The 12,671-nt window shown below is 37.6% G+C and overlaps 1 protein-coding gene across 1 annotated transcript in view; it reads left to right on the top strand.

Moving 5' to 3' along the window:
* Positions 1 to 12,671, top strand: part of UTRN (utrophin) — a 507,319-nt gene that overhangs the window by 278,091 nt on the left and 216,557 nt on the right. Inside the window, exon 52 of the mRNA XM_029943246.1 lies at positions 1,338 to 1,527. Within this exon, the coding sequence (XP_029799106.1) occupies positions 1,338 to 1,527 (190 nt within the window). The remainder of the gene's footprint in view (positions 1 to 1,337; positions 1,528 to 12,671) is intronic.

The raw sequence follows: 12,671 nt of genomic DNA on the forward strand, positions 1-12,671 counted from the left end.
AATTTCAGAACATTTTATCACCCCGAAAAGAAACACAATTCCCATTAGCAGTCAGTCCCCACTGCCTCTTCTCCAGGCTTAGGCAACAACTAATCTCTCTTCCTTCTGTGTGGATTTACCTCTTGTGGACATTTCATATAAATATGAGTGGAATCACACAATACGTAGCCTCTTATGTCTGGCTTCTTTCACTTGGTGTGCTTTCAAGGTTGATACGTGTCATAGCATGTATCAGGACTTCACTACTTTTTATGGTTGAGTAATATTTCATGTGTAGCGTTTTATCTATTCATTTCTCTATTGATGGGCATTAGGTTGGTTCTACTCCTTGGCTATCATAAATAATGCTGCTATATGGAAATTTGTGTACAAGTGTAGATACTTCAGTTCCCTTGGGTTTAAACACTTAGGGTATAATTGTTAGTATCCACTTAGCATTTTTTTTTCTTATTGAGCTTTGAGGTATAAAACGTTTTAAAGGTTGAATTTACAGGAATGTATATCTCTTAAATTTTTAAATTTATTTTATTGAAAGAGAGAGGGAGTGTGTGTGCGGGCGACCACAAGTGAGGGAGGGGCAGAGAGAGAGGAAGAGAGAGAATCTCAAGTAGGCTCCACATGGTCAGTGCAGAGCCCGAGGCATGGCTAAATCCTATGAACCGTGAGACCACAACCCGAGCTTAAACCAAGAGTCAGATGCTTAAGCAACTGAGCCATCCAGTTGCCTCTGGAATGTATCTCTTAAATCATGCAACTCCATGATAGTTCAATGTATTAAATTTGACTTAGATTTAATGAAGCGTTTATAGAAGCTTGATTTTCTAATGTTTTCCAAATATGATATTATTAAATCAGCTTAAGGAACCAATTTGTATTGATCTGAGTTGTTTTAAAATACTTAAAGTAAGCCCTTAAAATTATTTTCATTTTATCATATTTCTTCAAATTTTACTACTTCCTAGAATTCATTTAGTCACTTGTTGCATGAATATTTATTGATATTTCCTTTGAGTGTTAGGCATTATACTAAGGTATTGAAATAAAGTATCAGGGAATAACTTAATATACAATTAGGAGTTGTAAAACAGTCATGATTATTTTATGATATGGATGTTATTTTGTTAATATTTATACGTCTCTCTCCCTCTTCTCACTATTCTCCTTACTCCTCCCATTTAGAATTATTCCAGACGCACAGATAAATAAATGTCCCAGTTAATTCGGCATTTAATAGTAAAGGTTCCCTGGAGGCTGTTAATGTGTTTTTCGAAGTGTGCGGGGTCCCGACTGTCACACCGGAAGTGATGGAGACGTGCGTGTTGTGTCCTTCCTTGCAGCATTGCTGACAGACAGAGCGCCTTGGAAGCTGAGCTGAGGACCGTGCAGGCCTCTCGTAGGGATCTGGAGAGCTTCCTCAAGTGGATACAAGAAGCCGAAACCACAGTGACCGTGCTGGCCGATGCCTCTCAGCGGGAGAACGCCCTTCAGGACGCCGCGCTGGCCAGGGAGCTGGGACAGCAGATGAAGGCAAGTACGCGGCACGCTCCACCAGGGTTTTTATTTTTACTGCGCTCTTTTGATCCGGTTACATGCAAATTTATTATCGTTAAAAGGTGAGGTTGTTACCTAATTCTGTTAGGAGACTCATGCTCCCTGTGAATAATTGGTTTCTGGAAATAAGATCGATAAAATACTTTTACTTAATAATAGAGGGAAAACCCCTTGTTTTATGGAAGTCATAACTGTTTATTTAGACTAACAGGCCCATAGCTGTTCTGTTTTTGTCATTTTAAGCCCTATTATACTTAGTCTTAGTGAATCCTAAATTATAAGGGTAGTTTTCTTTTAATACGAAGTTGTTTCTTTCTCCATTTATTATAAAGTACTTAATATAAAAGCTGCACACTCTCTATGGCTTAATTTACAACTACGAACATTAGGCTTGGAGGTATTACTTTTATGTCTTTAGCTCGATATTATGATTGCATGTGGAGTCTGAAGTTCACATTTTTTTCCTTAAGAGACATGCTGACACAAAATCTTCCCTTTACAAAACTTGATGAGAAATCTCACGTAGCATATCTGTATATTTTCTCTGCCCCCAAATACAACTGCTTCAATGCCCTTGAATTGACCATCTCTGTATGGAGTGACCTAATCTTGCCAATCACAGGCCTTCTCAGTTCGGGCTGAGTTTGAAAACCTGTTTTAATGGAGAAGCGTCCTTGTCTGCCGCAGTTTCACATTTCCTTATTTCTTTGTGTCTTGTCATTCTCACATCATTTTGACAGTTATTATTTCTGATATGCTTGTGAACTCATGACTCAGTGTCCTCTGAGGCATGCCCTCCTGTCCCAGCTGATCACACGGCTCTTCAAGGGCAGACGTTATGTTACTCCGTCTTGTTGCCTACCGAGTGCCCCACGTGAGCATTTTAGGTCAATACCGACCATGACCCGTGGACCCTAACTTCACCAGTATGAAATTCAGTGGGATGACCTTCTTGAGTCTTTTCTTAGAGTTTTTTCCCCTTGAAACATCAGAATGTTCACAAACATATGAATCTGGTTACAGGGAACTGTAACCAGCTTTCTGGAGATTATTCTTATTCTTACAGATTTGTCTACGTTTGAAATTATTTTCACTGAGAAGTTATAAAATTTTTTTTAAAAGCACCATTTAGGATGAGACTTCTTTGTAACTTGTTCTCATGTGTAAAGACTATTAGCGTGTTTTAATGGTGGAGTCCTCAAGATGAATTTAAGGAAAATCTATGTTTATTTACATTACTTCTTATTTCTTATTCATAGCATAATACGCTTGTGACTTGGTAATGAGGGGGACCAGACAAGTATTGAGGTTAAATATGTTCTTTTGTCTTATCATCTAGAATATGAGGAAAACACTATACATGTTATTTGATAAAACATTTAGCTATCATCTCTTTTTCATGGGGTTAGAGAGGGCTCTAACTTTAGGGAGCTGCTAGAATATATTATTTTTTAAACAACTGGAAGCCTGACCTAGGAATGCTTACTTTACGTCATGGTGTTAAACTCTGAAGATACCCACGCTGTGCATTCGAGACGGCAACAGTTTGTACACAGTGAGCAAAGGAGGCTTGATAGGAACCTTGATGATAAAGGTCAGCCAAACACAGACCTCTGGTAGAGGTTGATAATGTCCTCTGGCACATATTATCTTGGGATATATTCTTGCCATAGCCAAAATTCTTCTCAATGTTTAACGGATACTCAAAACTGAGGAAGTAAATGTAAATGAAGACGCTTAAAATCTTTCTAAATAAAAATAACTAAGCCCAAGATTGCTTGTCTTCTGGCCACCAGCACCAAGGAAGAAAGCTTGCTGACTGAAATACTCAAGCACATTATGGCGTGTTTAGTAAATGCCTCTCAAAAATAATTTAATGTTGCTGAAATTTAATGTTGTGACTCCTAAGAAGTACTAAAGAGGGCATTTATTAAGAGCCTATTACAGTCTCTTGGCTTGTCTAAAGATTAACACATGTATTTGGTTTTGGTTAAGGCATTTCCCACGATAGTAATTTGCATGGTTTTTCAGTGCTTTGCTTCTTTTAAAAATGATCTTCATTTTATTTTTTAAAAATATTTTTATGTTCATTTATTTATTTTTGAGAGAGAGAGAGAGAGAGAGAGAGAGAAAGAGAGAGAGAGAATGCATAAGTAGGGAAGGGGCAGAGGGAGACACAGAATGTGAAGCAGGCTCCAGGCCTCCAGCTGTCAGCACAGATCCTGATGCAGGACTCGAATTCATGAACCCTGAGATCATGACCTGAGTGGAAGTCAGATGCTCCAAAATGTCTTCATTTTAAAACATTATAGGGGCACCTGATTGGCTCTGTCAGTTAAGTATCCGACTTTGGCTCAGGTCATGATCTCACAGTCCATGGGTTCAAGCCCTGCATCGGGCTCTGTGCTGACAGCTCAGAGCCTGGAGCCTGCTTCACATTCTGTGTCTCCCTCTCTCTGCCTCTTCCCTGCTCGCTTTCTGTTTCTGTCTCTCAAAATAAAATAAAGACATAAAAAAAAACACCTTAAACATTCTTGCCATTTTATTAAAGAAAATGCTATAGCTTTATTTTTGGCACCTTATAAGTAGATGCCTGTAGAGACTTAGTGCCATTCACTTTGTATTCCTGAGACAAGAGAACTTAAATTATCCTCTGACTTTTTGTACTAGTGACTCCTCCTTTTGTGGGAGCGAATATAGAATAAAAATGCCGACTTGTTTGGGAATAAAGAGATATTTGTTGAAGGAAATGAATGTATAAACAAAAGTGACTGAAGTGATGAAATAAATTTTCCAGTGGCACAGTGGTGGTGGGGGTGGGTGGGCAGCTTAGGGTACGCTAAAAAAGATGAAATCAGCACCTTGGCAAATGTGTGCCCTGTGCACAAGGAGGGTGTGTAGAACTGCTTACGTGACACGCTCGTCGTTTGTACTTGTTTCGTGTCTCATGACAGTTGGATGAAAAGATACAGAATATTTCATGAAGATGAAGAAGCTTATTCGGTATTCATTTTAAGGTCATGTGGGGGATACATTTTGATAAACGATAGTTTGGAAGCACAATGGAAGATGAAGATTAATTTCTGGGAGTATGCTATGATACATGCCCTTTCTGTTAAGGGTGGGCGGCCCCTTGGATTTATGGATTTATGTTTCCTTGCCTGGCTGCAGGACAGTGAGTCTTGATTCCTCAGCCGAGTTGGCAAGAGAAAACCCAGTTCTTCAGAGAGAGGAGCTCTGATCTCCGGAGTGGTCCAGATCGTAGAGGGTCTTCTTTGACTTGCTAAGCATTTTCTATTTTAACTTGGTGGCAACAGGGAGAAGTCACTGAAGAGCATTAAGCAAGAGGGTGATGCAGTGGAATTTGTGTTTTATAGCATCTAGCTGATGGCATTGTGAGGAATGGATTCAGACTGGGCAAGGTCAAAGTAGCGCATGAGGTCTGTGGAGATAGTCTTGCGGCCATTTGGTGAGAGGTGATTATGACCAGAAACGAGGCAGCCATGGGGGAATAGACCTAATAACCTGGTAGTATGGGTAGACAAAGGAGAAGATTGCCTGGCAGGATTGGAGCTGAGATTGGGAATAGAAGGAAAGAACACATCAGGACAAGGGTGCAAGCAGATATGGAGTGCGAAGAAACGGTCCATTTCATTTGGACTGTGATGAAATGAGGTTTGGGAGTAACATCCAGGAGGAGATGCCTCGGTATGCAGTCGTCGCTGTGATCTGTATTTAGGTGAGGGAATTTGGCTAAAGTGCAGAAAGTTACACCCACCCCTTTGGAATGAAAGCCTACTATTGGTTTCCCTATCAGTTTATGTATTCATTTTATTTTGACTTTTCATGTCTACATTCTAGGATATTATTATCATTTTAATTATATTTCAAAATATAAGCTTACATTTCGGCAGACACCAATTCCTGGAGAAAACCCCACTGCCCTGCTGCGTTTCTGGGGTGTTCTTATAATAAATAGGTGGCTGTTTGGGGGGGATTATTATATGTTCATCTCCTGTGTTCTCTTTCAGCCTAATTTTCATCTTCTCATTCCATAAGTGCAAACTTTGATGATTTATATGGTTGCCGATCTTCCTTGGTACCCAACTCCGTAGCCAGCATTGTGTTTGGGAGGTGGTGGTATTCCTCTGTTGTGCAAACTTTATCTGCTGGTTCAGGGACAGGAAGTACAACCATTTTTTTTGATAGCAGCTTTATTGACTTATAATTCCACATTCCGCATGATCCGTCCATTTAAAGTGTACAGCTCAGTTGTTTTTAAGTGTGGAAGGTGTGCAACAATCACCACAATCAAACTGAACATTTTTATCATCCCAAAAAGAAACATATCACTTCGCTATCAATCCTGTATTACCGACTCCCTAACCCTCTACCCCTGAATAATCACAAATCTACTTTCTGGTTCTGTATATTTGCCTGATAACTTAATACTTTGAATCTCATCACTAATTGACTGTGTCTGCCGATTTTGGCTCTGTATAGATATTTTGATGTTGTTAGCCTATCCAGAGGGAGGCAGTGTAGGTTCTCAGTATAGACCTGCAGGGGAAAAAAATATACAAGCAGAAGCAGAAAAATACGCAAAAACACTGCTTGATAAACACAACTCTATAAGACCCAGTGTAGGACTTTCAATCATGTTACAACATGAACGACTAAGAAAGCCGATGCAGTAAAAGAAGAGAAACCAGTACTTTCCAGACTGTATTTCTTTTAAAGAATCATGGCAACAGTAGAGAAATAGCAGCCTCACCTGGGTGATTAGTTTGAGCAGGACACTGATAATGAGAAACGTCTGGCTTCTATTTCTGGCTGTGCCCCTTGACCCAGTCATTTAATCATTCTGGGTGATTTTGCTCATTTCCTAAGAAACTGATTTACCTTTACCCCAATTGATATTTCTAATGTGAAGCTGCAGTGGAAAACACATCTCCCATATGCACATACATATAAAACCCCCAGAGTCTGCCCTGCGTTTTTATATCATATAATCATGCTTTATATTACCTACTCATAAAATTAAAACAGCTTTATGGCAAATAAAATGAGATCACGAAGATGCTGTCTAAGGGGAAATGTGGTAATTTAGAATGCTAGTAGTCAGTTTCAGACTTTTTAACATTTTTATTAACTTTACTGTTTAATTAGAGAAGTCCTAACCTAACACTAGAAATTCGGTTTCTAGTGGCTTTTCTCCTAGGCAGGCATCAGAGAACCCAGGGACGACACTGCTTTTAGGATGCTGTAGGTAAAGCCACAGACCCCCTGCAGGTATTTTTTTTTGTTGTTTCATTTTGTTTTAGCTGATCTTGTTCTGAGACCTGTCTGGAGGTGATTTATTAGCACTTAATGTATGGGCTGCTATCACTAGAGTCAGGTACGCTTCTGCTCTTCTCAAGATTTATCACAATGTCTATTCAGTCATCCTGTAGAGCACAGCCAGAGCTGCATTTAGTCGGAGTGAACGCATCTCTCCTCCGAGTGAGTGAATGAATGCCACTCGATCTCTTAATATAAACTAGCTTCCAGGCAGGCCCCGTGGTGATGTGTTGAATCTCTGTTCCCAGGAGATGTCTGCTCTGTATCTGCAGCTCGACTGTTTCACTTAATATCCTTTTTGGCCACCGAGCCGGAGCGCACTGCTCTACAACAGCAGGCAGCGTTTGGCTCAACAACTTGCTCATTGTCTGGCCATGCCGAGCTGAGCAAGTACCGGCTGTGAGCATCTGCTGGGGGGCTTTCTTTGTGGCGTGTGTCTGTGTTTTCGAAATTGAGAAGAAGTTGAAGGAATACCAGCCTCCTTTTGCCTAGCATCTAAACCCCTGTATCTTTCAAATGCATTCCTGGAAACGAGCATGCTCAGAGAACTGGCAAATCATTGTCCAGTGACCGGGAGGAAATGATCATTGCTCTTCATTTATAATGCAAATTCTGAGGTGTCTCCAGAAGTGTGGTAAACTTAAAATGATGGCTGTGGTGAGAACATCTCTGCAGAAAGTTGTGGTTTTGTTACATCGTTTACAAAGGATGGCAGTTTCTTCTCCTCGGTATCAGAAGCTCTGTAAGGTAACTGAGTGACTGAAAATGAGGATCTCGGGTGTCTGACAATTCTCCTGTTTCTCAGGCTCTAAAAACTAACCTTTCAGGGTTCTTAGCAAGAAAAGGTTCCTTTTCTTAGTGATGGATTGTAAGAGCTGTTAAAGTGAATTGCTTCATTAAATTTTGTTTAGGAATCTAAAACAAGTATTGTTTCAGTGCAATTTTATTTTGCCTCTGACAAGAACCTATCTTCTGAGAAGGGCTGATAAACTGTTTGGAGGAAATATGGTAAAACTACGTTCATTTAAGACCTGTTACCTCTGTGATACTCTGTGGGGTCTTACTATTGCATGCTATATTAATCTTACGTAAATGTTAATAAATGTAAAAGAGCAGTTTAACACAATCTTTCAGTAGATACTTAAAAACTGTCTATCCCTTTAGAGCTAATTGGGTTTTTCTTTTCCAGTTAAAAAATAAAGCACATTTTAGAACTCCTGTACTGAATCTCATCATAAAATATCCCCTATATTCTTGAATCTTCATACGCTATAGTTAAACTTGAAGAACTTAATTGTATTTGAACAGGTGGATTAAGTACACTTTCTGGGGCTAACTTGTTTGACAGTTACAGATTTCAAATACTACATCATGCTCACCATAAACCATTGAATGAGTTCCTATATTAAAAAAAAGTTAGCTCTTGTATTTTTTATCATCGTTTTATTTGATTTATACCAGGTTCGGATGCCTCATTACTTTGGTCAAAACTCGAGCAGTTTGATCACAGGGAAGGAATTCTACCAGGAATGTTAAAGCGGTTTATGCCATACCGCAGCATCCTATTCTTCCTTCAGATCATGCTCTCGATGTCATTCTCAAGAATATCTCGTTGCCCTGTTAGGTGCCCAAACTGGTTTGGAACTGCAACAACTGTCTCTAAGACAATATTACTTTTCTGTTGCTACAAAACAAGACAAACTGCATATTCTGTAGCAGTGCATTGTGGGGGGAAGGAGTAGTGTTGTATTAACTTTATCATATATTTTTATCTTTTTACAGCTTGGCCAATTAAATGTATTTCTGTCTAGAAACTTTTTTTTTTCTTTTAAAGTTTTAGGGGACAGATGAGTAGTGTGGCATTTTTTACAGAAATACTTAAAAATATGTTCATTTGCATTAATAAGTTAATTAACAATAAAAGTTAAGAATTAATTTAGTTATTAAAACCCATTCATTATTGCAATGTATTGCGTTTTGGTTGCCTTTAAATCATAAATTTATTCTGGTATAAACACTTTATGTATTTCAGGGACAGGGAGTTTTGGTGACAGAATAAAAACTCATTCACTAATACATGTTATTTTACCTCTTTAGCTACAAGTGTAAATATATATATAAGGCATTCTTTTTGTATTAGCTGGTAATTTTTCTGGTCCATTTGTATGCGCACTTTCACAACATCGAATACTTTTCTCAAGTCATGTGACCCAAGTATTTAGTCTGAGGCAGGAACAGTAGAAGTTCAAATACTAGAGCAAGTTACTTAGTTTCATGATTATCCCCCAAATATGCACAAGAGCAACTACTGAAGTCGTTAGGTAAGCTATTCCCACGAGAAGTACTCTTTGGATAGATTTCTCGAGACTTATAATTTCCTAAAGGAAACATTAAAGTTTAAATGTCTAGAATGAATGCTACTTTTGCTTTTAGAAAATTATTTGCACTTGAAATGTTATCTTCCACATTTCTTTCCTCAGATACAAAATTGACAATTGCCGAGATAATGAAATGAGAAATATGCAATTCCAGTACTTTCCAGCAGGTGTCAATATAAGGCAGTGATATATGAGATTTTGGCTAAGCCACTGGAAGATCAGAATAGGAAGTGGCCAAATTGCTATGCAAAAACCAGATAGTAACAGATATTATTTATTTGCTTGGTTATGTTTTGAAAATTGATCTTATTTACTGAGATGTATTGACTTAATGGTATAAATAAAAGTGTTAGTTGCAGAACTAAATATCTATTAACAGTTGCTATCTCAAATATTGACGTAGGTAGCTGTCTGCTTATAGAAAATGAAAATGCATAATTGTATTATAATTATCAGTAGTTTGTGTGTACTACTTCAAGGTTTAAACAAGTTTGGTATTTATTTGCTTTAAGACACTTTCAATTCTTTCCCCCTTAAATTGTCAATGTTATAATGACTGTCTCTCCCTATACCTCCTACAGTCTCTAAATTTAGTTTCTTAGAAAGGAAATGCTGTAAGTTTTCAGTGTTTCTTCATAAAAATATAGAGGTCTCTTGTAAATACATTTACAGACCGAAGTGAATGAGAAAAAAAAAAGTGTTGCATAATCTGAAGGAGATGTGACTCTTTTAAATTCATATTGGCATTTTGAAATCCAATGTCTGTAATATTCTTATCCTCTTTTTTTTTTAGCCTTTTTTAGGACCTCTTTACATATTATATGGAAATTTGGCCTTTTATTAGACTTTCCTTTGTGATAATCTGTCTTTGCTTATTTTCATACCTCTCCTGAGTGTCAGAAAATAGTTCATGTGTTACACATTTGGGAATTTGTGGTGAATATTCTCATTTTGTGTGTTTTCCTCTATGTTTTGAAGGGGGGCATCATAGGAGGCACTTGGAATTCATGGCTGTCTGAGTTAAAGTATCCTTTTCCTCCTGTCCACCTATTTACACATTCACTTGTGATTTTGCTTTTAAAAATATTTCTTCCTTATGATACAGCCCATAAAATTTGGTCAGGAAACTGAAACAGAAGTGTTGTTTATTTGGAGATATAATTAGCAGCAATGAAATTGCCCTGATGACCTAAAATCACCTCATGCTGGATGCTAATTCTTCCAGATTTGGTTTTGATTACTTAGCCCCTTTAAAATATTAATAGAGCACAGCAAAAACAGAACTGAATGTAGGTGATTAAAAAATAAAATTGACTTTAATTTGTTTTCATTGTTATCTGGTTATATGAGGAGATTTTATCATTAAATCTTTATATTTAAATATTAAAAGCTGGATTCATGTTGAATTGGAAGTGAATTTTGTAAGTCCTATTTTCTTCCTTAGTGCCAATTTTCATAAAATATTTATTAATTGTGGCATGGTAAAATCAGGTTTTTTTGTAAAGCAGATGGAGATATGAAGCATTGTAGAAAACTGAGAAAAAAATAAAATTAGTGTTAAAAATTGAATTTCTTATAACTTAAGCATTTACAAATTTTTGATTTCAGTAATATAACTTCTATTTGCCTGTGTGTGTGTGTGTGTGTGTGTATATATATGTATATATATACATATATATATATATAAATCACTTTGGCTTATATGGCTTTAATCATCTGCAAACTTTTTTGATCGTGTAGTCCTATCAGTTAAAACATTTTAAGCATATATATGCTTAAATATATATTCATTTAAAAATTACACACATTTGCCATGGGAAGATCACATATTAAATATTAGCAGAGTGTATTGTTTTTCTTACTTTCTGCTGTTCTCTTCCTGCGCCCCAGTTGGTTGTCCATTTCTCCCTCATACACATACAATTTTGGTGAGCGCTGATTTAGTGAAACAGTGGCTGTTCCGAGCCTTGCCTTATGCGGGCGGCACTCAGACCTTCACGTTGGTGCTGATCTTAAAGTCCTCCCTGAGACACCATGTCTTCTGTGGTTTCAGAGCAGCTGTCAATGAGTACTTTAAAAAATAGAGACCAAAAGATCTAGATTGTTCAGTTGACCAGTGAGATCCACAATGCCTTGCTCTGTGTATGAGTGTTTGCATGTAGGCAACATAGAACTATGTGCAGGGTTACGCTGTCACCAGGCAAGGATGTATGACCACAAAAGGACATAGTCTCTGAACAGAGTTTCAGATTCACTGACAAAGTACAGCCACACACCATATTCATAAACACATGTGGCTTCCCTTTATTTAGAGGTTGTTAAGTTTGAGCTGTGTTTTTAAGAAGATGTGGAATGGAATGGTGTATTTTCAAATGATTTGTACCCCACATAGTTAAATTCTATGTTTTTTATTCCCAAATATTTCCCCACCTTTATTTTTTCTTTCAGGTGGGAAACTACTGTCCTTGAGTAACCAAATCTTCATGCGTGTTAGGGTGATGGCACTTTTACTCTGTCATGATCTGAATGTTGAGATGTAGGTATTGTAAGGTCAGCTCAGTCGTCATAATCAAATCATACACATGATTGTGTGGACCGTAGAAGATGTCAGAGTCATCGTTTCTAGCCTCCAGATAAAACTCCAGTTGATCAGATGAGTATTGGCTCTTCTTGGTTTTAGGAGAAATTGTTGGTTTGGTTACTTCAAAAACATTGTGAAGGCTGAAGTTTAATGGGAAAATACCATACATGGAAGGATTTGCCTGCATCTAACGCGTCACTATTGATGCATTAGGCATGTTGCCTCATGGCTGTCTGGACCCTGGGCTGGTTACTTCCCTTACTCTATTTCTGCACTTGTTCAGGAGGCTGAGATTATAGACGAAAGTAAGGTGGGTCTGTGGAGGCCATACTTACATCCCTATGTGTCTTCAGATATTTTCCTGCGGCTTCCATAAGCAGCAGCATGATTTTTAGATGATTCTCTGATCTCTGTGTTGCCATCGCTCCCCAAGTCATGGCGTATATCGAAATCATTAAAAAATATCATTATCTAACTAACATTTTGTTAACCAGAAACTCATGTATAAAATGACTTTTAGTTAGAAACAGTATAATTAGGTATGATGTAATGCTTTGTTGATTAACTAAAATATAATTAGAACCACTCTATAAGTTTGCATTTTAAGTAGTTCTTTAATAGCCAAGGTGTCATTATTTGTATAACTCTAAATATGTGATCTATAAATCAAGGACAAAGTCATTCTGACAGATTTGGACTAGCATTATGGATATGGATAAAAGTTCTCCTTTATTTTTAGAGTAGCATTTGATAATTATGACTAAATTGTTGATGATTTACCTTTACCTGGGGGTAAAGTTTATTAAATTTCCAGGGGAAAT

This window comes from Suricata suricatta, chromosome 7, assembly GCF_006229205.1.
Source record: "Suricata suricatta isolate VVHF042 chromosome 7, meerkat_22Aug2017_6uvM2_HiC, whole genome shotgun sequence".
Taxonomy (NCBI): Eukaryota; Metazoa; Chordata; class Mammalia; order Carnivora; family Herpestidae; genus Suricata; species Suricata suricatta.